Raw genomic sequence first — 23,093 nt, forward strand, 5'->3', positions numbered from 1 at the left:
GATTAATAATCTGTCGGTATCTCACCAAAGTCACCGTTACTCTTTTAAAAGCATATTTAATCCAGTGTGTAACATGTCATTTTCAGCAAATCCAACGAGATAAGTCCAAAATATCCTGTCGATACTGCAAATACTGTATCACAGTTTTGTACAGTGATCGATATGATAAGCTCTGCGTCTATAAAGAGTCATCACTGTATACAGTACCAATGTTGAAACACAGGGTGTCCCAGGAGGAATGTTCAACATGCAAGGGATATGACACGAACGATTACGTGAAGCAAAAAACTTCATATGGATAAATGCCCTATTGCGAATGATTTCCGAGATAATACACACTTAATGTACAATTTTTTTGGGCTAGTGGCACGCACGTATGTGTCACTCACCCAACCTCTTTAACGTTAACGTATCTCAGTAAGTTACGTTAAGTCTATACATCATAAATCTCCAGCCCATAAATAATTCAGCACTGGCTGCTTTTAATTCATTGGTGTTTGATTTCCCGGCGATTTAATTCTCCTCTCCACTCCTTTTTCCTTTCTTGCATATAAGTCTTTAACAGTTACTGTGCTAAAATTACTTAAACTACTTGCGTTCTGTGATACTATCCCCTCCCCTCTTACATCTTGTCTATATGCATGCAGAAGGTAGAGTAGTACTTTGAATGAACCAAACCTGCACAAATTCGGCAGCATTCAGCGGTTTCTTCACCCACACAGCTCACAGGACACTGGCGGCTGGTGCAGTTCATTCTGCCACCCTGCACAAACGACAAAGGTAACAATAATAAAAAAGAGTAAGAATTTGGAATGAAAAACTGAAATAACCGAAGCAAACACCAATAGCACTGGGAAGAAAGAACAAAACAGTCTAGCATTTGCAGATAATTTCGACATACTTTCAGAAAACCTGACAAATGCAGCAATACGAATCGAGAGGTTTAGGCATTTCTGTAGAAAAACAAATGTGTTTAAAGTATGTTAAGAATGCTCCAAAACTGTTATCCTTTTCAGGGAGATTGGCACATATGTGGCTATTGCATTTTTAGGGTAATAATTCCTCTCTGAATTGGTTTACAACCACACAAAGTAGATAAGTCGGAAAATTGGGTGTGTAACATCTATGTTTCAAAAAATTATGAAAAACTGTTAATTTTTTAAATTTCCTACCATTTAAATATTCCTCAACAAAATAGAGAGGATACCAGAAATTGATCGAATAAGGAAATTCAAATATTTGGGAGGAACAATTCAGGAAAACGGTTCATAAAAATCCGCTGTAGATGAAAGGATACACAAGATGGAAAGAGCATAAAGTATAAATAGGAATATCTACACCAAAAAGTGTTCATCTAAAAACCTCTTTCTTTGCTATTTGCTTTACGTCGCACCGACACAGATAGGTTTTATGGCGACGATGGGATAGGAAAGGCCTAGGAGTGGGAAGAAAGCGGCCGTGGTCTTAATTATGGTACAGCCCCAGCATTTTCCTAATGTGAAAATGGGAAAGCACGGAAAATCATCTTCAGGACTGCCGACAGTGGGGTTCGAATCCACTATCTACCGGATGTAAGCTCACAGCTGCGCGACCCTAACCGCACGGCTAACTCACCCAATACCTCTAAAAAACCTCAAAATACAACACTACAACACAGAAGTCAAACCGAAATGCCTATCCGCGAATACATGTCTAGTAATGAATGACAAGCTGGATAAATTAGAAGTACTGTGACGTGCCCAGAACAGTCGTCACTCACTTGGGCGCTATTTGTGACGAGTAAAAATAATTAAGTAACGCAGTATCCGTGGTTTTCCAGTCTGGCTGAGAATGAACTTGTCTTTCCAGAGAGAATGGGCGCCAGTTCGTAGCAGAAGGCTTTGAGATAAAATTTATAAATAGAAAGGCAGACTCTAGAGGAGAGGTGACGGGGCACTGATGAGTACTTACATGAGAGGTAATAAGGAGAATTAACGTGATATGATTAAATTTACAAAGCAATACTAAATAGCGAGAATATTTATTGAACTTAAAAACCGGAATGACGAAGTTGTACCAAGAACTGAAATTTTACGTTAATTAAAATAGAAAATGAAACATTACTCACAGATTAAATCACACGGTGACTTGCATCAAATTATTCGAAGGCTCACGAATTTTAGATTCTCTCTTCTGAGATCCATCCGTGGTCCTGGATTTCTCGTGGTTTTTTTTTTTTTTTGTAGTAGTGGGTCATGTTGCCAGCTCGGTACCAGTCCTGCCTTATGCATGCAACAATCATTAATTGAATGATTACTTGGCTAACCTTGTCGCTCCCTGTTATGCCAACATTCATAGCAATAATATTAGCCCTGATCAAATGAACCAAGATGGGTTCGGCTTAACGGAGAAAATATCCGATAGAAATTCTTCCAACTTACGGAAATCTTATAAATATGTATCAACGTCTACCTACACTTGAGTAAGACTTAACAAGTCCTCTTTTAAAAGTCTGTCCATTTCGGACTAGAGGTACTGACTGCAAGCAGTCACAGAAGTTACTCAGCACGACAAGTGCTACGTGATTGAGGAGAAATCAGAAGTGCTAAATGAGAAGTGAGAATTGATAATTGAGGCTCCGTAGAATGCGTAATTCGTATATATTAGTGCAAATCACTCCCTCTTCGTCGTCTGCTACATGTTCTAAATACATCGTAGTTCTATTCTCTGTTCTTTAGTCATCATATATTCATGAATAAGTCTCAAAAAGTCGCTTTCTTATAGGGTGGAATCTCCCGCCACTAAGTGCATCATGACGCTACCTAAATTAGATGAGCGGGGAGATTGTCAAATAACCAAGCTCGAATTTAGAAATTGTGTTGATCTACATGGTCGCCTGACGTAGATTTCGTAGAATTTTTCTTGTTCAAGCCTGTGTCCTTAAGGCTAATGTCATAACAGTTTGTAGAAAGAGTTGCAAGTCAAATAAAGACTCCGTATCGCAATACGCTACCCTTAAGAAAGACTGTTCAGCTCTTGTTATCAACTACCATAACACAACAAAATGAATGATTATCAGAAACCTGTATGAGAGAATAACCGTATAAACATATACTTACATATAAATTATATTAAATAGCGAGAATATACAGAAATTCAGCGACCTAGACGTTACAGTACTGGAAAGAAGAATTATACCGAAAAGACTCAATCCGCTAAGAACTACAGAACTCTGAAAATCAAGAAGTAATGATGAAATGTATCGGGATATAGAAAACGTAACAGAAACAATACGGAAGAGGCGATTGATATTTTTTGGACGTTTATACAGAATGGATGACAACAGTAAACCAAACAGATATCTTCAGAACAATAAGTTAACAGCAATATGTATTCATGAAGTCAAGAAAGATTTGGAAAGAAGCAGCATCGTCACTGCGGAGTGAATGTGACAATGTTGTTCCTGTCCATGATTTCTCTTAAGACTGGCCACATATGGTCATGCAGTCCATGTGTTCATTTGCGTATGATGATGATGGGTAAGGGAAAATAAACATTACCGTACCGTACTCCTAGAGTATGACGTATGTAAGACGCATCATCCTTTATACTTTAACACAGGAAAATGAACACAAAGAAAGTTGTTCTGATGGACTGATCCATATATGGCTGGGAGCAGTGACCAGTCTTAAAGGAAATAATGCTTAGGAAGAACATTGTCACATTCGTAGTTTTGACTCCGGAGTGACGATATTGGAGAATAAGTAGCAACAACAAAGATATATTAATTATTAATTATTTGCGTATGGACCCTGTTGGATCACGCATTACATTTATGATTCGCCTTTCTAACAGACCATATTGCTTTCATTCTTTCTCTGTGTGCCTGTTTTCTTTCTTCTGACCACTTAGTCCCCGATCTTTTAGGGACTTCATTCTCTGGCTTTACTACCCATCTATATATCTTGTGACGGTAAATGTTTCTGTCCACTATTTCTGATGGTTCTATCTGGGCCTTTTCCAGATCATTTTTGACATCTTGTATCCATGGTACGTTCTTCAGTTTTTCGGTGTATGTCAAAATCTTGTGGGTTAGCCTTGAAGACGATAGTCTGTGAACGTGTCCATAGAATTTCAGTCTTCGTTTCCTGACGTCTGCGGCAAGGTTAGACAGTCTTTCCATAGCTTTGCGTGATTTGAGCCTATACCCTTCTTCCTTTTTATCTGGGCCCAGAATTTTCCTCAAGATCCTCCTTTCCTCCTTCAAGATGTTTTCCAGATCACCTTTATTATTAAGAACCAAGATTTCACTTGCATACAGCACTTCAGGTTTAATCACCGTATTATAATGTTTGATTTTTGTATGTATGGACATGCACTTCTTGTTGTAGATGTCACGGGTTCTCCAATATGCTCTTTTGAGTTTTTGTAATCGAACTTTCTGTGCTTCCTTTTCCAACCCTGTTGGTTCTAGGATCTCACCGAGATATTTAAAGTATGGAACTCGTTTCCTGTGTCCATATTTTGTTTGTAATTCCTGAATGTCGAATTTAGTGCAAATAAACTTGGTCTTCTCGAATGAGATTTTAAGTCCAGTTTTCTCAGCGCATTCCTTGAGGATTTCAATCTGTTTGATCGCTGAAATTTCACTGTCTGTTAGTATCGCTAGGTCGTCTGCGAAAGCTAAACAACTGACCTTAATGTCATCGTTCTTTCGGCCAAGTTGAATGGGTTTCCAGTGCTTCTGAACTTTTAATTCCTTCTCCCATTCCCGAATGACTTTGTCTAGAACAAGATTGAAAAACAGTAGTGACAGTCCGTCACCCTGTCGCACGCCGGTCTTAATGGCAAAGGCCTCCGATACTTCACCCATGAATTTAACTTTTGACTTTGTGTCCGTGAGTGTTTCCTTGACGAGTCTTAATGTCTTTGGGTCAAGCCCTTGTTCTTCTAAGATGTTAAAGAGAGACTGTCGATCGACCGAATCGTACGCTTTCTTGAAGTCGACGAAACTACAAATAATCGGGGAGTTTCGGGTTGCTCTATATTTCAATATCGTCTTCAAGTTAAAAATTAGATACTTCTCCCTTCGCGAAAAGCTAATGATCATGAATATAGCTTTCAATAAATGGAACTCAGATATTGATAACGAACGATTTATTTGTAACATTTCACAGAGATGGGTACCGGTTTTTAAAAAATACAAATCTACAGCTCGTGCACCTCTCAAGGTCACTGTTGTCAACGGCTGCCAATTTCAGCTGACCTCCAGCCATACAGTAAGTCATAGCCTTAAACTGCAGGCTCTGCATTCAAATCTAGTGTTCCTGCCAGACGATCACAAGACAGTGAAGACTACGAAGTTTGGCAGTTTGCATAACTGGGATGTGTAGGGGAAAATGCTTCCGGTGTGGGAATTCGGGTCACAGATTTCTGTGATCCTGTAGAGGTAAAAGTTGTCATGAACCCCTAAAGAGGGCAGCATTAGTCAAATTAGTGGCTACGCATGTATGTCCAGATTTGTGATTTAAACCTTCTGTTGTCTGCTGACATAAATAACGTGCAATGTGGCCAAGCTATTAGCACATACCGGTAGTTGCAATAGATTTAGGGAGATTTTTAATCGTTTGTTGTAGGATCGGTCACGTTATTTTTTTTCTTGCCCCACTCTTTCAGCAACTGCGGTTCTTTTAACTACACTTGGATATAAGATAATTTTGTTCGATCTTCATTGGTTAAGTTTATAATAGCTTGGCAATACCGGGTACTGTTACAAACTATTACAGTTCTCCATCAAATATCGCACTGGCACTATTGTCGGTGATTTCTACAATTAATATTAATAATAATGTTATTTGTTTTACGTCCCACTAACTACTATATTACGGTTTTCGGAGACGCCGAGGTGCCGGAATTTAGTCTCGCAGGAGTTCTTTTACGTGCCAGTAAATCTACCGACATGAGGCTGACGTATTTGAGCACCTTCAAATATCACCGGACTGAGCCAGGATCGAACCTGCCAAGTTGGGGTCAGAAGGCCAGCGCCTTAACCGTCTGAGCCACTCAGCCCGGCAATTTCTACAATTTAAAAAGAAAATATGCTACCTGATTTCATGAAATAGTCCATGGTACGATATGAATATAAATTATACCAATTCCTCGGGAACTGTAAGATTAACACTCGTGCAATTATTTCAGTGACTGGAATTTGAGTTGGTCCGCACAAACAACATGAGCACGGTGCAAACATTTACTATGTAGTACCGCACCGCTTATGTTCACTATTGCCAGCCGAGGTTAAGGATATGAAAGCTGCATTATAATCTTATTGATGGTGTTAGCGTTGAGCAACATTCTCTATGATAGAATAGATGATAAGGAGTTACACACAACATGATAACATTTAGTATGATACGACACTAAAACAAAGATACAGATACTTTTAACACACAGGCTGCGTTGATGTCGAGTCCACAATCCAACATGGCGCTACGAAGTTCGCACTGATGCCTGCTGTCATCTGGCATAACACAATCCTCTACGGCGGGTTGCAGACCAAAAGGGGCGGAGATATGAGATGCACTGAACAACTATAATTATTTAGTGATTCACTGGGATTGGTGTATCGGTGAACGTTTGCAATAAATAAGGTCTGTTTTAGCTACTGTGAATACCCAGCTACTTTGTCCACGATAGGACACTGAAATACAGGGATCTTAGTTGGAGTACATCGTCAACATTTTTTTGTTTTTAACGAATCCTCGTACGATGAAAAATAATCCAGGTTATCATTTACTTCAAGATCTTCCTGTAGCATTTACAGGGTCCCAGGATTACAAAACGTGCCGATAACAAAGGAAATAGTTTGAAGGTTAAGGAAATAAGAGTATGTTACTAATTCATTAAGAAACAGTGCTCTTGAAGTTCATAGGAGTGGTTCCGAAATATCTGGTCGGCAAAATAGAACTGGCCCTGAAAATATTCACAATAGGACTGTCGCGGGATTGACCCTTGTTCATGAACATCACAGAAGATGCTGGAATGAAGAAATGAAAAAACTGAGGATCCAAACGTTCTGACTGTATTTCACTCAGAGCTCAGCACCGAAGGTTCGTCTTGCACAAATAAACGGCGTTGAATTTCGTCGGACTTCGTTCTAGACTCTCCTTCACTCGAGTAATGTTTCCTTGTGTTTAAACTCTTTTCGGATAGTTACGGTTTTTATTCGCTACAGAGCCCGTTTCACGCCATTTTGCAGTAATTTTTGCACTGGAGACTTTGCTGGAGGTTTTGCCAAAACACGTCCAGTCTTAAACTCTTGCGCAAACAGTTCCGCACAGGTTTTCCACGAATCGTGCTTCGCATAACACTCGACAATGAACACGTGCTCTTTTATTATGAGCACCAATTTGTGTTGCATTCAATTCGTCACTAAACATGTCATCTCCCCTCAGATACTCACTCACTCATCACTCACTCACTCACTCACTCACTCACTCACTCACTCACACTCACTCTCTCTCTCACTCACTCATCACTCACACTCACTCTCTCTCACTCACTCATCACTCACTCACTCACTCACTCACTCATCACACTCATTCATCACTCACTCATCACTCACTCACTCACTCACTCACTCACTCACTCACTCACTCATCACACTCACTCACTCACTCACACTCACTCTCTCTCACTCACTCATCACTCACACTCACTCTCTCTCACTCACTCACTCACTCATTCACTCATCACACTCACTCACTCATCACTCACTCATCGCTCACTCACTCACTCACTCATCACACTCACTCACTCACTCATTCATCACACTCACTCACTCACTCGCTCATTACACTCACTCACTCACTCACTCACTCACTCATCACACTCACTCACTCACTCACTCACTCATCACACTCACTCACTCACTCATCACACTCACTCACTCACTCATTCATCACACTCACTCACTCACTCACTCACTCATTACACTCACTCATTACACTCACTCACTCACTCACTCATCACACTCACTCACTCACTCACTCACTCACTCATCACTCACTCACTCACTCACTCACTCACTCACTCACTCACTCACACTCACTCTCTCTCACTCACTCATCACTCACACTCACTCTCTCTCACTCACTCATCACTCACTCACTCACTCACTCACTCACGCATCACACTCACTCACTCATCACTCACTCATCACTCATCACTCACTCACTCACTCACTCATCACACTCACTCACTCACTCATTCATCACACTCACTCACTCATCACACTCACTCACTCACTCACTCACTCACTCACTCACTCACTCACTCACTCACTCATCACACTCACTCACTCATCACTCATCACTCATCACTCACTCACTCACTCACTCACTCACTCACTCACTCACTCACTCACTCACTCACTCATCACACTCACTCACTCACTCACTCACTCACTCACTCACTCATTCATCACACTCACTCATCTCACTCACTCACTCACTCACTCACTCACTCACTCACACTCACTCTCTCTCACTCACTCACTCACTCACTCACTCTCTCTCACTCACTCTCTCTCACTCACTCATCACTCACTCACTCACTCACTCACTCACTCACTCACACACGTAATGACACAGCCACCTACACGGGACATGAACACGCGCAGACATGTGAAAGCAACCGATTGGTGCATCGAAATCACGGTTTCCAGCATTTCGTGTCATGGACAGTTCTCCTGTTCATTAAGAAGGACCAGTCTTATAAATATTGTCCGGGATATTTATTTTGTCCACACTGTATATAAACTGGACCTCTGAGTGCAATTAAAGCAACTGTAGTAATGAAGTCCTTGGTGAGGCTGAATCTTTAGGTGAATTCAAGGAAGAATTTAGCGCCAGTCCCTCTCGCTTTTATCATTAAATCAATAATAGTCATGGGCTCGAATTGATATACAGTGGACGCCATTTATTGCAATCATAGATAATGTTATCAACCGTATTATATAAACACTTTTATGAAATCCTGTACGGACAAATACTAAAGCATTGGAAATCTTCCGTTTATTGTATGTTATCATATTTGATTTCAAGGATTTCGTTCTCAAGTGTACGAGTAATATCGCGCCTTGCCTGAGCACACTTACTTCTTCAAATATGAAAGTTCTAAAGGCTGTAAAACCTCCAAAGAACGAGTAAGAGCTTTATGTTGTGCGAGTGTGTCTGGTGAAAAGAAAAGACTGTTAGTGATTAGGAAAAGTAAGAACCCACGTTGCTTTAAAGGCATCAATAAGTTTCCAGTGGACTATCATTCCAACTAAAGCATGGATGACTGCCCTGATTTTCAAAGAATGCCTACTGAAGTGGGATAATAGGCTGGACCGTAAAATAGTTTTTTCTGGTTTAGACTGTGCAGCACACATTGTGAATTGTGAGCCCAAGAACATCAGTCTGGTTTCCTTACCGGCGAATACGACTTCATTAATTCAGCCATGCGATCAAAGAATCATTCTCACCATGAAATGCGCAGAAGAATCTTAGAAAACATAGAGGACTCACATAAAACTAGTGCCAATGCCCTTGCCAACACAACCAGCCTTCTCGATGCCCTGCATCTTCTAGCCATGTCATTTGATAATGTCTCAGCACATACAATAAGGAACTGTTTCCGGTATGGGGATTTCTTAAGAGAGTTATCAGAAGTAGACGCGGATGTTGAACTTTCTTCAACAGGCTTAACGGAAGATGAATTTCAGGAATGGATGAACATTGATGAGGGTATCATTACCGATGCGAAGCAAAAACGACATATGTGAGGCAGTTACTTCCGCAGAATTCGATATGAGAGGTGAAAAATATGGAGCAGAAGATAATGATGCTGATAATGACGATTGCACGTTATAAATTTCATATTAGAGGCCGTATTGTCAAAGTATCAACTTGTGAAAATTTAGATTTTATAATTCCACCTTTACAATACTGTAATTGTCTTTATTACAAAGACTACATTAAATTACACTCGTGAAACATGTTTCGTCCTCTTATAGGACATCTTCAGTCACAAATACAAATACATAACATTAAGAATAAGGCGAGGACACATTAAAATTGCATTCACTTATTTTAATGTGTCCTCACCTTATTAAAATTGCATTCACTTATTTTAATGTGTCCTCGCCTTATTTTTAAGGTTATGTATTTGTATTTGTGACTGAAGATGTCCTATAAGAGGATGAAACATGTTTCACGAGTGTAATTTAATGTAGTCTTTGTAATAAAGACAATTACAGTATTGTAAAGGTGGAATTATAAAATCTAAATTTTCACAAGTTGTTAATGACGATGTTGTCGAAATTTCCGAACACACTGTACTGAAGTGCTGTGTACCTGTATCTGTTTCATTGTAGTGCATGTAGGTTATGAATAAATGCAGTAGGCTACCTATCAATTTTTATTTTTCCGCTACTGTTATCAATCGGTTAATGTTATCAAATTAACTGCGTCCCAGAGTGATCATAATAAGTGGCGTCCACTATATTTCTCTGAAGTATTTAATAGGTGGCTCAAAAATATGTGGGTTTTTTCTGTTTCAACTTATTAAGTGTAATTTATACCTAAAATCCTAATTAATTAAACGGAATCTCGTTACGTAATAACTGTCAAAACTGGTGCTGTAACCTTATTCTTCACAGACGGGAATCACGTGACTTCCGTATATTGCTTATGATTGGTCATAAAATGGGCAGTCCGCGCCATGTCTACAAATATCGGTGTGTTTAATGGCTAGGTTGCAATCCATTAGTAAATTACACAACACCCATCTCTCATTTAATATTATTGCCAGCGTTAAATCTCATTTTTGTGACACGCCACTCCGGTAGTAGTTGTCGGCAAAGTGCGCCTGGTTCTTGTGCAGCAGGCCAGTTAAATATTCCGCATGGATTTTTACAAGTATAAAGAATAGAATAGAAGGGGATGGAAATTGCCTCCTTTCTCAGCCCTGTAAGGCCACAGAACAGAACGATAGTTCGATATATTGCAATCGTCTTCTCACACACTTGATTTCTTTCAAATGTTGGGCATAACACAAATATTAAAGAAAATATATACAAATTAGTAAGTTGACAACATTAAAACGTTGAAAATTGATCATAAAATATAAAATAACTGCTATTCTCTCTAGTGAATTTGATAATGAAGAATCGTACTAAAATCTACAATATTCGTAATGATTGTCATATAACATCTTACTACAAGGCCACAGAATGGTTCAAAGTCAGGGATAGACGATCATACTCCGCTGCTTGCTTACTGCTGAGAAATTTGTTTATCCTTTCCAATCTTCCCATCCCCCTACAAGGCCCCTGTTCAGTATAGCAGGTGAGGTCGCCTGGTCCTCCATCTCAGTTGTATCTCCCCGACCCAAAGTCTCACGCTCCAGGACACTGCCCTCGAGGCGGTAGAAGTGGGATCCCTCGCTCAGTCCGAGGGAAAACCAACCCTGGAAGGTAAACGGATTAAGAAAGAGACAAAGAAAGAAAGGAAGAAAGAAAGAAAGGAAGAAAGAAAGAAAGAAAGAAAGAAAGAAAGAAAGAGTCGTGTTGTGAAAATATTGCAAACTTTGCGTTGGGAAGACTTGGGAGAAAGGAGACGAGCAGCTTAACTCAGAAGAGTATTCCCAGTTGTAAGTGACAGATGGCGTGGAATGACATTAGCTGTAGAATAACCTTGAATGGAGTAGAAAAGATCATAAAATGGAGATGAAGTTGGCATTCAAGAGGTAAAATGGGAGGAAATATTCGTTTACAAGAAGAGGAATTGGGAATTAGAATACTTTACCACGGGAAATTTTCTATGGATTTCAAAGTTCTTTGCTCCCTCATACTTGGCCAAGTCCTTGAGTCAAGTGCATTATCGGGACAATAGGTTTACATCTAACATCCTTCAGGTTCCACAGCATCTTACGGTAACGAGTAGCAGCACATCGTTTATTGTCACTGCCTCAGATGACCTGACACTGTATGAAATACAGCAAACTAGCGTCAAAACTAAAAAAAACTGTCTTAAATACCGTTACCTTTCCAGTTATTAAGTCATGTAAGTGAATTTTCACCAAATTAATTAAATATTAAGAAATATCATAATCACCTAGATATTTTGTAGATGTTTAGTTTCATTCTTAATTCATCGTCGGCATTAAAATGTACCTGAGGTTTATCTTACGTGTTCTCTATCTCCTTAGTGTAGTCTATGTCTCTGAAGTGTTAAAAGTTATATTATAATCTCTTAGGTGTTTAGTTTTTAATCTTTGTTTAAGCTCAGTATGAAAATGTATCTTACGCACTTTTATGTATTCTTGTAATTAGATTTTTGTATATTAATTGATACATTTAAGTAGCAATGGCGACTAGTTTTTTTTAATAAATACATATCTACGTTTATAAAATCTCTAGGTCTTCTCTTATCTTACCACCTTGTTCTAGGGCGTCCAATTGGTCTTCGTCCCGGAACGATATTTTAAAAATACTTCCTTGGTGTTCGAGTCACCTGCATCCGCTTAACGTGTCCTAGCCGCACTAATCTTGTAGCTTTGAATCTAAAATTTACTTCATATGGACAACAAATTTAAAGGTTAAAATTATAGAGACTTCGACGAATTATTCAGGGTGGTTATAAAGTCTGGAACCAAAGCAATAAATACAAACACAGAATAATGGAGTCCCCAACTACAGAATGTGTCCGCCATGCACACTCTTCCTGGAAAGTTTCATCATGTAGCGTTTAGTGGTCTTCAACATTTGAGGATCCAGACCAGCTGCTGCATCTGCAAGTTTCTAGGTGTTAATATAACAAAAGATCTTCTCTTGGGGTATTTAAATTAACGAGATCGTAAATAAGGTAAATAAATGAGTTTGAGGGTAGTTAGGGTTTGTAACAAGGATGTGCAGGATAGAGCGTATAAGTGACTGGGAAGACCACAAGTGGAGAATGGCTCCTCGCCAGGATATTTTGATCCGAGAACTGGGAAAGATCCAAAGGAAAGCAGCACGATTTGTTCTGGATGGTTTCCGGCAAACCAGTAGTATTAGTCCGCCTCTGTTGTGTAGTGGTTAGTAAGATTAGCTGCCACCCCTTGAAGCCCCGGTTCGATTCCCGGCTCTGCAAGAAATTTGAAAAGTGGCAGGATGACTGAAACGGGGACCACTCAGCCTCGGGAGATCAAATGAACCATCTTAGCCATCCTCGAAGTGGTTTTCAGCGGTTTCCCACTTCTCCTCCAGGCAAATGCCGGGATGGTACCTAACTTAAGGCCACGGCCGCTTCCTTCCCTAGTCCTTACCTATCCCTTCCATTCTTCCCCCTACCTCCACAAGGCACCTGTTGAGCATAGCAGGAGAGGCCGTCTGGGCGAGGCATTGGTCCTCAAATCCGCGTGGAGTTTTAGATGTATAAAGAATAGAAAAGAAGAGAATAGAATAGAAATTGCCTTCTTTCTCAGCCCTGTACGGCCAAAGAACAGAACGAGGTCCGAGGAAAAACAAACCCTGGAGGGAAGAAAGAAAGAAAGAAAGAAAGAAAGAAAGAAAGAAAGAAAGAAAGAAAGAAAGAAAGGAAAGAAAGAAAGAAAGAAAGAAAGAAAAATAGTATTACAAAAATGTTGCAAACTTTGGCTGGGAAGACTTCGAAGTGAGGAGAAGAGGTGCTCAACTCATAGATATGTTCCAAGTTACAAGTGACAGACCGCATGGAATGAGATTAGGAGTCAAATATGCGTGAATAGACTAATTACAAAGTAGAAAAATCATAAAATGGGAATGAAGTTGGCATTCAAGAGGACAAATTACAGCAAATATTCGTTTATAGGAAGAGAAATTGGGGATCAAGCAAAAATTACCAAGATGAATTTTTGATGGATGTCCAACGTCTTCGAAATCATTTAAGAAAATAATAATTTATAGAGAATCTGGCAGCTGTTTGACAGCCCTAAATGCAGGTCAATGGTAGATGATGCACATTCCGAATTTATACGATATACGCCTGAGTCCATGGGGTTCAGGTCTGGTAACCGTGCTGGCCATTCCACAGGGCCCCTTCTTCCAATCCAGCGTCCGGGAAACATGTCGCACAATCAGTGGCATAAGAAGGGTTCATAATTATGTAGGACGTGATCTTGCATTAACAACTTGGGATAACCGCATATTACGTCAAGTTTTTCATCTCCTAGCACACACAGGTAGTTTTCACCGGTGACTGATGATTCAAAGTAGAATGGATCAACAATGTTATCATGCTATAAACCAAACCACACTTCTGGAGAAAGATGGATTTTCTGTCCAGTTAGAGTTTGTGTTAGACAGAACCTAACACTCTGTTGACCTGCGCAAAAACATAACAATGTGCTACTTACTATAATAAAACGCCCTCTAAGAAAACTACATTTAGTGTAATTTGGCACAGGAAGCATTCAAATATCTCAACCCTGCGGTTAAGGTCGCCCTCCCTCCGTCTATAAGGCCGAGTCCCTTACCATATTACACAAACAGACTTCATGGCACAAAAGCCCAGAAGGGTCTTGGCCTACCAAGCGACCAATGCTCATTCTGAAGGCCTGAAGATTACGAGGTGAATGTGTGGTAGGCACGACGAACCGTCTAGGTCGTTATTCTTGGCTTTCTAGACCGGGGCTACTATTTCACCGCCAGGTAGCTCCTCAATTGTAATCACTTAGGCTGAGTGGACCTCGAACCAGCCCTTAGATCTAGGTAAACATCCCTGACTTGGCCGGGAATCTAAGCCCTTAACCCTACACCATGGGGCCGGCAATAATAAAATAAACATTATAAAACTGAGATTAAACCAGGAGCACTATACCCAGCAGAAACACTAAGCATGAATTTCAAAGACCAGATGGCAAAACTCGAGCTGAAAAAAATGAAAATTTTAAGGAAGATCGTAGGACCAAAATTTCAGGATAATAAGATAATATACATCAAGAAAGAGACATTCTACAAGAAAATTGAATAAATCTCAGATACTATGCGAAAAAGAAGAATACATTTTTACCGTAAGTCAGAATGAACTCTAAGAGATTAACCAAACCAATCTTTGACTTTTTCCGTAACTGAAAAACAAAACTCAACTGCTTTAAAGAAACTGAAAAAATTCTAGTAGAATTAAAAAATCACTATTCCTTAGAACAGGTAAAGTAATAACTTAAGACGAAAATATAAGGTTTCAGGACAAATCTACATCAAAATCCAAGCCTATTAACTCGGAAGACGAGAGGAAACGCGCATCAGAAATAATGGGCACTAAGAAAAGAACACACATAGAAATTATTGATAAAACGTACCCGAAAGAGGGTGAAACGGAAGAAGAAGATTAAAATAACTATGGGCAGTATTTTTTATTTTTTATTTACAATTTATTACTATTTATTTATTTATTTGTTTTTTACACAGATATGTCTTATGGCAATGATGGGATAGGAAAGGGCTAGGAGTGGGATAAAAATGGCCATGGCCTTAATTAAGGTACATCATCATCATCATTATCAAAAAGCTTTGCCTTGTCGCTGCAACCAATGATCTCTTCTCTCTGCGATCCTTTTCATCTCTCCATAACCTTGGGATCCCATCATCTCAACTACCTCTTCAATGATCTTCTTCCGTGGTTTCCCTCTGCCTATCCCATCACCTTGCCTTCGAACAAGTTCTTTATGAAGTCATTATGCCGGAGAATGTGACCAAAAACTGACGCTTTTCTCCTTTTTATCGTTGTTATTAAATGTCTCTGGGTGTTTATTTCTCTAAGGTACAGCCCCAGCATTTGCCTGGTGTAAAGGTTGGAATCCACAGAAAACTGTCTTCAGGGCTGCCGACAGTGGGGTTAAAACCCAGTTTTTCCTGAAGTATGAACATTAAACCGTCTTGCTGATAATATAAAGTTATCTTCCACACAACATGTTCAAGAGCTACAGCGCAGAAAACAATACTCACACCACTAGACATACAGTTATTATGGAGAATAATAATTACGGACACCAAATGTATAGATGGTTCGAGTGTGGCATTATATGGGGCAGATACGTGGACATTGAGAAGAGAAGATGGGAAAAAGTCTAGAAGCGTTTGAGATATGGGGAGAATAGGCTGGGTGGAAAGAGTGAGAAATAAAAAAAGTATTGTAAAGGGTTGATGAGGAGAGAAGATTGCTGCAAGTTATAACAGAAAGGAACAAGAACTGGACGGGACACTTGTTGAGACGGGAGTGTTTCTTGACGGAACCACTGGAAGGAGAATGTACAAATGACATCAAAGAGGAGGAGCTTACATAGATCTGAAGAGGGTGGCAGAAGACAGAAAACCTGCCTGCTGCTGCTGCTGCTGATGATGATGATATTGCTAGATTAGGTCCTTAGCTGGCCACCATTAAAACACAGGAACATCGGCAGACAGTTAAAATGTGTGCTCGACCTAGTTGACGGTTGTAAGTAGGAAAGAAGATGGTATTCGGGGTAGTCTCAAAGCACGAAAGGACCAGATCGCGAGAGTGGCAATGTTTAAATACCTGGGATGTCACATTAATGATGATTGGGAACTTGCTCCTGAGATCCGTTGCAGAATTTAGCGGGCCAGAACTTCTTTCCAGAAACTTAGAAAACTGTTGGCAACGTTACGGACGACTACTCCGGTGCTACGTTTTCAATATCCTACCATACTACATTGAGGTGTGGACACTAACTGAGACCATGTTAATAAATTACAAGACTTGAAATGTGGAGGAACCGAACGATACTGTAGATATTTTGGCAGCTAAAATGACCAATATATAAGTTTTGTATCCTTTGAACGAAGAACCAGAAATGCTCACTACCATCAAGAGAAGGAAGCTATACTCGACGTCAACTCAAGTACTAAGCGACCCCCTTGATGTTATACCGGTGCCGGTACACAACTGAAGAACTGAGGAAAATATTCTTCCGTGTGTAAGCACTCTTTTCGGTTCTCCATCACGGTTTTCGTCCTGAATATGGCGGGTAAGGCAAGCTGCTTTTATGTAATATGTATAATATCAAAGAGTCCGCTTAGGATTTGAGTTGACTCCGAGTATAGAATACTTTGGTCATATGATGCGGAACAGTAAGTACCACATTGTGCATACAATACTCCAAGGGGACATGAACGATAAACGTGGTCCGGAACGAAGTTGAACATCGTGGCTTGGCAACTTGAGCCGGTGGTTTGGGGTGACAAAGCTTACTTTGTACATAACTATCAACGACCAGAAGATCACACTACTGATCACCACAACGTTCTACGAGGACATGATACACTGACTAGCAAATGCAACACCAAGAAGGATTGGTCAGAACTTTATGCCAATTGCAGGGTAGACTGACGTCACTGAGGTATGCTCATGATGTGAAATGCGCCGCTGTGCTGCGCACGTAGCGAACGATAAATGGGACACGGCGTTGGCGAATGGCCCACTTCGTACCGTGATTTCTCAGCCGACAGTCATTGTAGAACGTGTTGTCGTGTGCCACAGGACACGTGTATAGCTAAGAATGCCAGGCCGCCGTCAACGGAGGCATTTCCAGCAGACAGACGACTTTACGAGGGGTATGGTGATCGGGCTGAGAAGGGCAGGTTGGTCGCTTCGTCAAATCGCACCCGATACCCATAGGGATGTGTCCACGGTGCAGCGCCTGTGGCGAAGATGGTTGGCGCAGGGACATGTGGCACGTGCGAGGGGTCCAGGCGCAGCCCGAGTGACGTCAGCACGCGAGGATCGGCGCATCCGCCGCCAAGCGGTGGCAGCCCCGCACGCCACGTCAACCGCCATTCTTCAGCATGTGCAATATCGACCAGAACAATTTCCCGTCGATTGGTTGAAGGAGGCCTGCACTCCCGGCGTCCGCTCAGAAGACTACCATTGACTCCACAGCATAGACGTGCACGCCTGGCATGGTGCCGGGCTAGAGCGACTTGGATGAGGGAATGGCGGAACGTCGTGTTCTCCGATGAGACACGCTTCTGTTCTGTCAGTGATAGTCACCGCAGACGAGTGTGGCGTTGGCGTGGAGAAAGGTCAAATCCGGCAGTAACTGTGGAGCGCCCTACCGCTAGTCAACGCGGCATCATGGTTTGGGGCGCTACTGCGTATGATTCCACGTCACCTTTAGTGCGTATTCAAGGCACGTTAAATGCCCACCGCTACGTGCAGCATGTGCTGCAGCCGGTGGCACTCCCGTACCTTCAGGGGCTGCCCAATGCTCTGTTTCAGCAGGATAATGCCCGCCCACACACTGCTCGCATCTCCCAACAGGCTCTACGAGGTGTACAGATGCTTCCGTAGCCAGCGTACTCTCCGGATCTCTCACCAATCGAACACGTGTGGGATCTCATTGGACGCCGTTTGCAAACTCTGCCCCAGCCTCGTACGGACGACCAACTGTGTGTGGCAAATGGTTGACAGAGAATGGAGAACCATCCCTCAGGACACCATCCGTACTCTTATTGACTCTGTACCTCGACGTGTTTCTGCGTGCATCGCCGCTCGCGGTGGTCCTACATCCTACTGAGTCGATGCCATGCGCATTGTGTAACCTGCATATCGGTTTGAAATAAACATCAATTATTCGTCCGTGCCGTCTCTGTTTTTCCCCAACTTCCATCCCTTTCGAACCACTCCTTCTTGGTGTTGCATTTGCTCTGTCAGTCAGTGTATATCAAGAAGAAGAATATCATGATAACATTACAAAACAGTCTGTCTCACGCCGTTGCAACACAAATTAACATTGAACATCTTACAATCTGAATGAAGCCTAGATTCGATCTTCCCTTCCCCCACTTGATGCAAACACAGATCAATGAGACCCCCTGTTTCCTAATCTTAGATCAGCAGATATGCACCTTTATGTCTTTCAGACTGGGCTATATTAGGGAATAGGGTCTCTGGGTGGGTCATTTCATTCACAATTCTTTTCTTGAAATCAGTCCTTGGTTATGACTAGCGCTTTGTCCCGTCTTCTTGATATGCGGTCAGACATGAGGTGGGATGAAATTATATGCAACGCCTTTTTTGAAGCCAACCTCAGCCTCGCAGCGCAACTACTCCTTAGGTAAATACAAGAAATTCTGTGAACTATTACACGCTGGAGTGCACAAAAATCCTTGTACCTGTGGCAAGGTATATATTGGCCAAACATGCCAGTCCATTCGTACTCGTATGAAGGAACACCAAAGAAATATTCGTCTCAACCAGCCAGAAAAGTCAGCAATACCTGAGCGCGCCCTATCGTCGGGTCATGATGCCGTGTTCCAAGATGTTCGAGCTCTTACCCACACTAAACACTACAGGTCTAGGATTATATGGGAAGGTGTGAAAATACCTAGAAATTTTAACTATTTTACCAGGAACACTGGCCGCCATCAATTAAGTAATACGTGGTTGCCAGCCATTAAGTATTTCCCTGTCCTTACACTGTCGTTATCTCGTTTCGATGTTTTCCAAATTCGAACGTTCCTCATCACCAGATGGTTCATTCTAGGCTATGTGTTATAATGTGTGTAAACCGGTTATCCCCTTCGCTACTCCTACACCTTCTCACATCATTATCATCCTCTGGTTTTCTCCGCACACTTTCCTTCCATTCTTCAGCTCTGCTGTATTTTATCCTCGGTTTCCTTCGTTGCACTTTACTTTATTGTATTATTTTATATTTATTTCTTCCACCACATTCGTCCCTGATTCGTCGGATGTCCTCTCTGTTACTTCTCATGTAGACACGGGGTGATGGAGCGTCTTAATTGGAGCACGGCCGACTTGATGCGACGCTCTAGCTAGCTAGCGCAGAGAGGGATCCAGTCGGCCGTGATTGGAACTTAATGTTGTCAGCTCCCGCTTGGAGCGCTGTGTCAGCATACAGTGAGCCATCTAGTGCCGAACGAGAGTACCACTTACTATGACCAACGGTAAAGCATTCTTAAATTCAAACCCTCATTATTGTTGAAGTCTTCTTCGTAAACAGACAAGATTTTTCTGAAGATGCGTAGCAATGTTCTCTGCGAAACGTAAAGAGTTCCACATTGTTTTTTGACACGGCATAAGCCTAAAAGGCTACAGGGTCTCTCTTATAAACCCAAACAGAACGCACGGTGTTTGCACTCTTTGCTCCGGCAGCTGCCTCAGCCGAACTTATGTCGCGCATCCCTCTTCGCACGTCCACTATTTTTTCGGCTGGGTGGCGCTCTTCTCGGCTGCAGCTTAGTCGGCCCAAGAATAATCTCACGGGCAGACGCCTAGTTGGCTGTCGCCTCCTCTCACGTCATGTATACCTGCATTATCAAGGACATGGACCTAGGATACACCGACGACAACCTCTGTCTACTACTCCGTCAATCTGGCATTCCAATCTCTGATATTCTTCGCCTTCGAGACGGACCTACTGCTGCTCCAGATGCTCCACCTTCCACAGTGGTTTTGGCCTATCTCCCGGATGCCGATGCCATGGCAGCCTTCATCATCAGCGGAGCGACCATTAATGGCAAGCTTCATGAGGTGGTTCCTACTCCCGCGTCTCTCATCAGGCAAACGCTCCATGATCTTCACCCTCTTCGCACTGTCGACATCCATCCACCCCATTCACTCCAGGAATTTCCCCCGCTCCCTACTACCCGTACGTCCCCAATCACCACAACTACTAATCCTACCTTCACCACTTCTACTCCTCCTCTCCCGCACACCACTACCCTTACCAACACGACCAGCCATCCTTCCCCTATTATGTCTACCCAAACTACCTCCGTCCCCGCCTCCCTAATCACTCCCCCAGGATCCACCTGTCACCAACTCGAATGCCACCTCCGCCACTCGGTCTGCCTCCTCCAGTCAAGCAGCCGAATGCACAGCCCAACAGACACTACCTTGTCCGAGCTGTGTCATCCGTGGTACCGATCCTGCAATCTCCGAACGGGGCGTCTTGACTGAACTCCAGCTGGCAGGCCTCCCGGCCCGTCGAGCGTTTCGCATCTTCAACGCCCATGGTCCAACATTTATGGTCCAACTGCACCTTTCTTCTGCAGCCGTCATCGACCAGCTGATCGCCACCGGCGTCCGTCTCCGCAGGCGTACTGATCGCGTGGAGCATTCCCGCTCCCCCCCAAATACCATACGCTCCCCTCCTCTTAGCCCTTCATCCAGTACCCCACCGGCCCCGCCACACCCCCCCCCCCCTCCGCAAGCCGTATATCCATCTACCTCACGGCTTCCCTCCCTCTTACCGCCCCTCCAGATATTGGACCTACTTCTTCTCCTTGCCACTTCCGTCACTAACATCACAACCACGCTCTACTATCTTCAGTTGCAACACTACCCTTGTCCCCCTTCTTACAACTTCCTCCCGACCCCTCCAACTGTCCCAGCCCACTATATGTGAAATCTCTTATTTGTAATTCTATGTTACACATCTCTTTTCCGGTATTGCGCGCTCGAGATACCTGAGAATACATAACTCTTTCTCTTTACTCTGGTGTTAGTAGGGTTCCGCCTGGGCGGGGTGTTGTGTGGGTCTGCCCTGGGGCCCGGCTTGTTGTCACGCTACCCCTTCCCGTTTACTTTTTCATGTATGTACAATACATACTTTCATTGCACGTTTTCACATTCTCAATCTTTTCCCCTTCTACGGCCGAAGAGCTCCTTCGTTGAGCTGATGGCCCGCCCCTCCTCGTATGAGGAGAGGGAATGAAATAACTTGCTTCGCTTCGCTTATGTCGCGCGCGGCCACCCTGCTTTAATTCTGCTGCATGAGGAGGGGCTGAATCTTATTGAAACCACCCACGCGATGTTTCTTATTCTGTTAACTGATGGAAGAACGGCATTAAAATGTCATCTTGGTACCTCTCTGCATTTACTGTCGTCTCGAAAAAAAATAGTCCCAATTAATCGACTTGCACGAACAGCACACCGAACACCAATATTCCTACCATAATGAGCAACTTCATTAAACGCTATTGGGACTTCCTGCACACTAATAGCGAGAAATATGACTGTTCACACGACCATTAAGATTAATGCAGAACTTTAAGGTACGAAAATACGGTGTTGCAATGACCCCCCCCCCCAATGTTAACAGAAGAGATTCAGACTGACGATTGATGCTTGCAAGGTCAAGAACACGTGTCTCGCACACTACAACTGCCGTAGCCCAGAGTACAAACACCACGCGTTCGGTCTAGTCCCTGTATATCATGTCTACAAGAAATTTTGTTTGATCACAGATGTGGCATAAGACCTATCATTGTATTCCTAAGCGGTTTTACATGGGTGTGACTTGAAAGCCCAATAATCAAGGAAATGTTAGAAACCATTCAAGAAACCGATTTTAAAGTCGAGATGCTATTACGAATTTAAGATCTATTCCCGAAGTACATAGAGCTCCATGGTGAAATATGAGCCTAGTATCGATGAGGTCGCGTGTGGTGCGTGCTATCCACTCTAATCTTCATGTTCCTTGCCAGCGGGTCATGACACACCTACTCCACGTGCATCCAGCACCTCATGCAAGCTTCTCGGAATATGTGAGTGCCGGAATTCACCTCTCGTCCCTAAGCTCCAAGCAATCACCACAAGTTGCAGTGGTGAAATAAAATGCATTATAAAAGATTGCCATATGTTGCGGATTTCACGGACAATCCGCGATTTTACAGAGTAAGTTTCAGAGATGGGGCAATTAGTTCTTTTTATGGAACGGTTCCGGTTACTCCTCTTCTAGAAAAACACTACTGTGTGTTCCAAATAACAGTTCCAAAATAATCCTTGGTTTAGGAGGTAGGAGAATTCGAAAGTAAGGTAGGGGGCCCATATTTCGTCCCCTTAGCAGATTTGGACTTGTAGAAATTCAGGAATGTTTTTGATAAGGCTAGAAATTGGTATATATATTACTGAATAGTGAATACTGAATATTCTCCACTTACGGGAAGTTACAATGAAACTGCTATAACGTAAGGTAGTCAATATATGACATAAACATAAACACTACCGTACCAAAAATGTGTTCGTAATTTCGTCCCCCAGCAAATTTATGAAAAGAACAATTAA

At 42.2% G+C, this 23,093-nt stretch overlaps 1 protein-coding gene across 1 annotated transcript in view; it reads right to left on the minus strand.

Annotated features, from left to right (window-relative positions):
* LOC136879377 (chordin-like protein 1) overlaps positions 1-23,093 on the minus strand; it is a 209,255-nt gene that overhangs the window by 59,416 nt on the left and 126,746 nt on the right. The window contains exon 3 of the mRNA XM_068229025.1: positions 679-763. Coding sequence (XP_068085126.1) covers positions 679-763 — 85 coding nt within the window. The remainder of the gene's footprint in view (positions 1-678; positions 764-23,093) is intronic.

This window comes from Anabrus simplex, chromosome 8 (genome assembly GCF_040414725.1).
Source record: "Anabrus simplex isolate iqAnaSimp1 chromosome 8, ASM4041472v1, whole genome shotgun sequence".
Taxonomy (NCBI): Eukaryota; Metazoa; Arthropoda; class Insecta; order Orthoptera; family Tettigoniidae; genus Anabrus; species Anabrus simplex.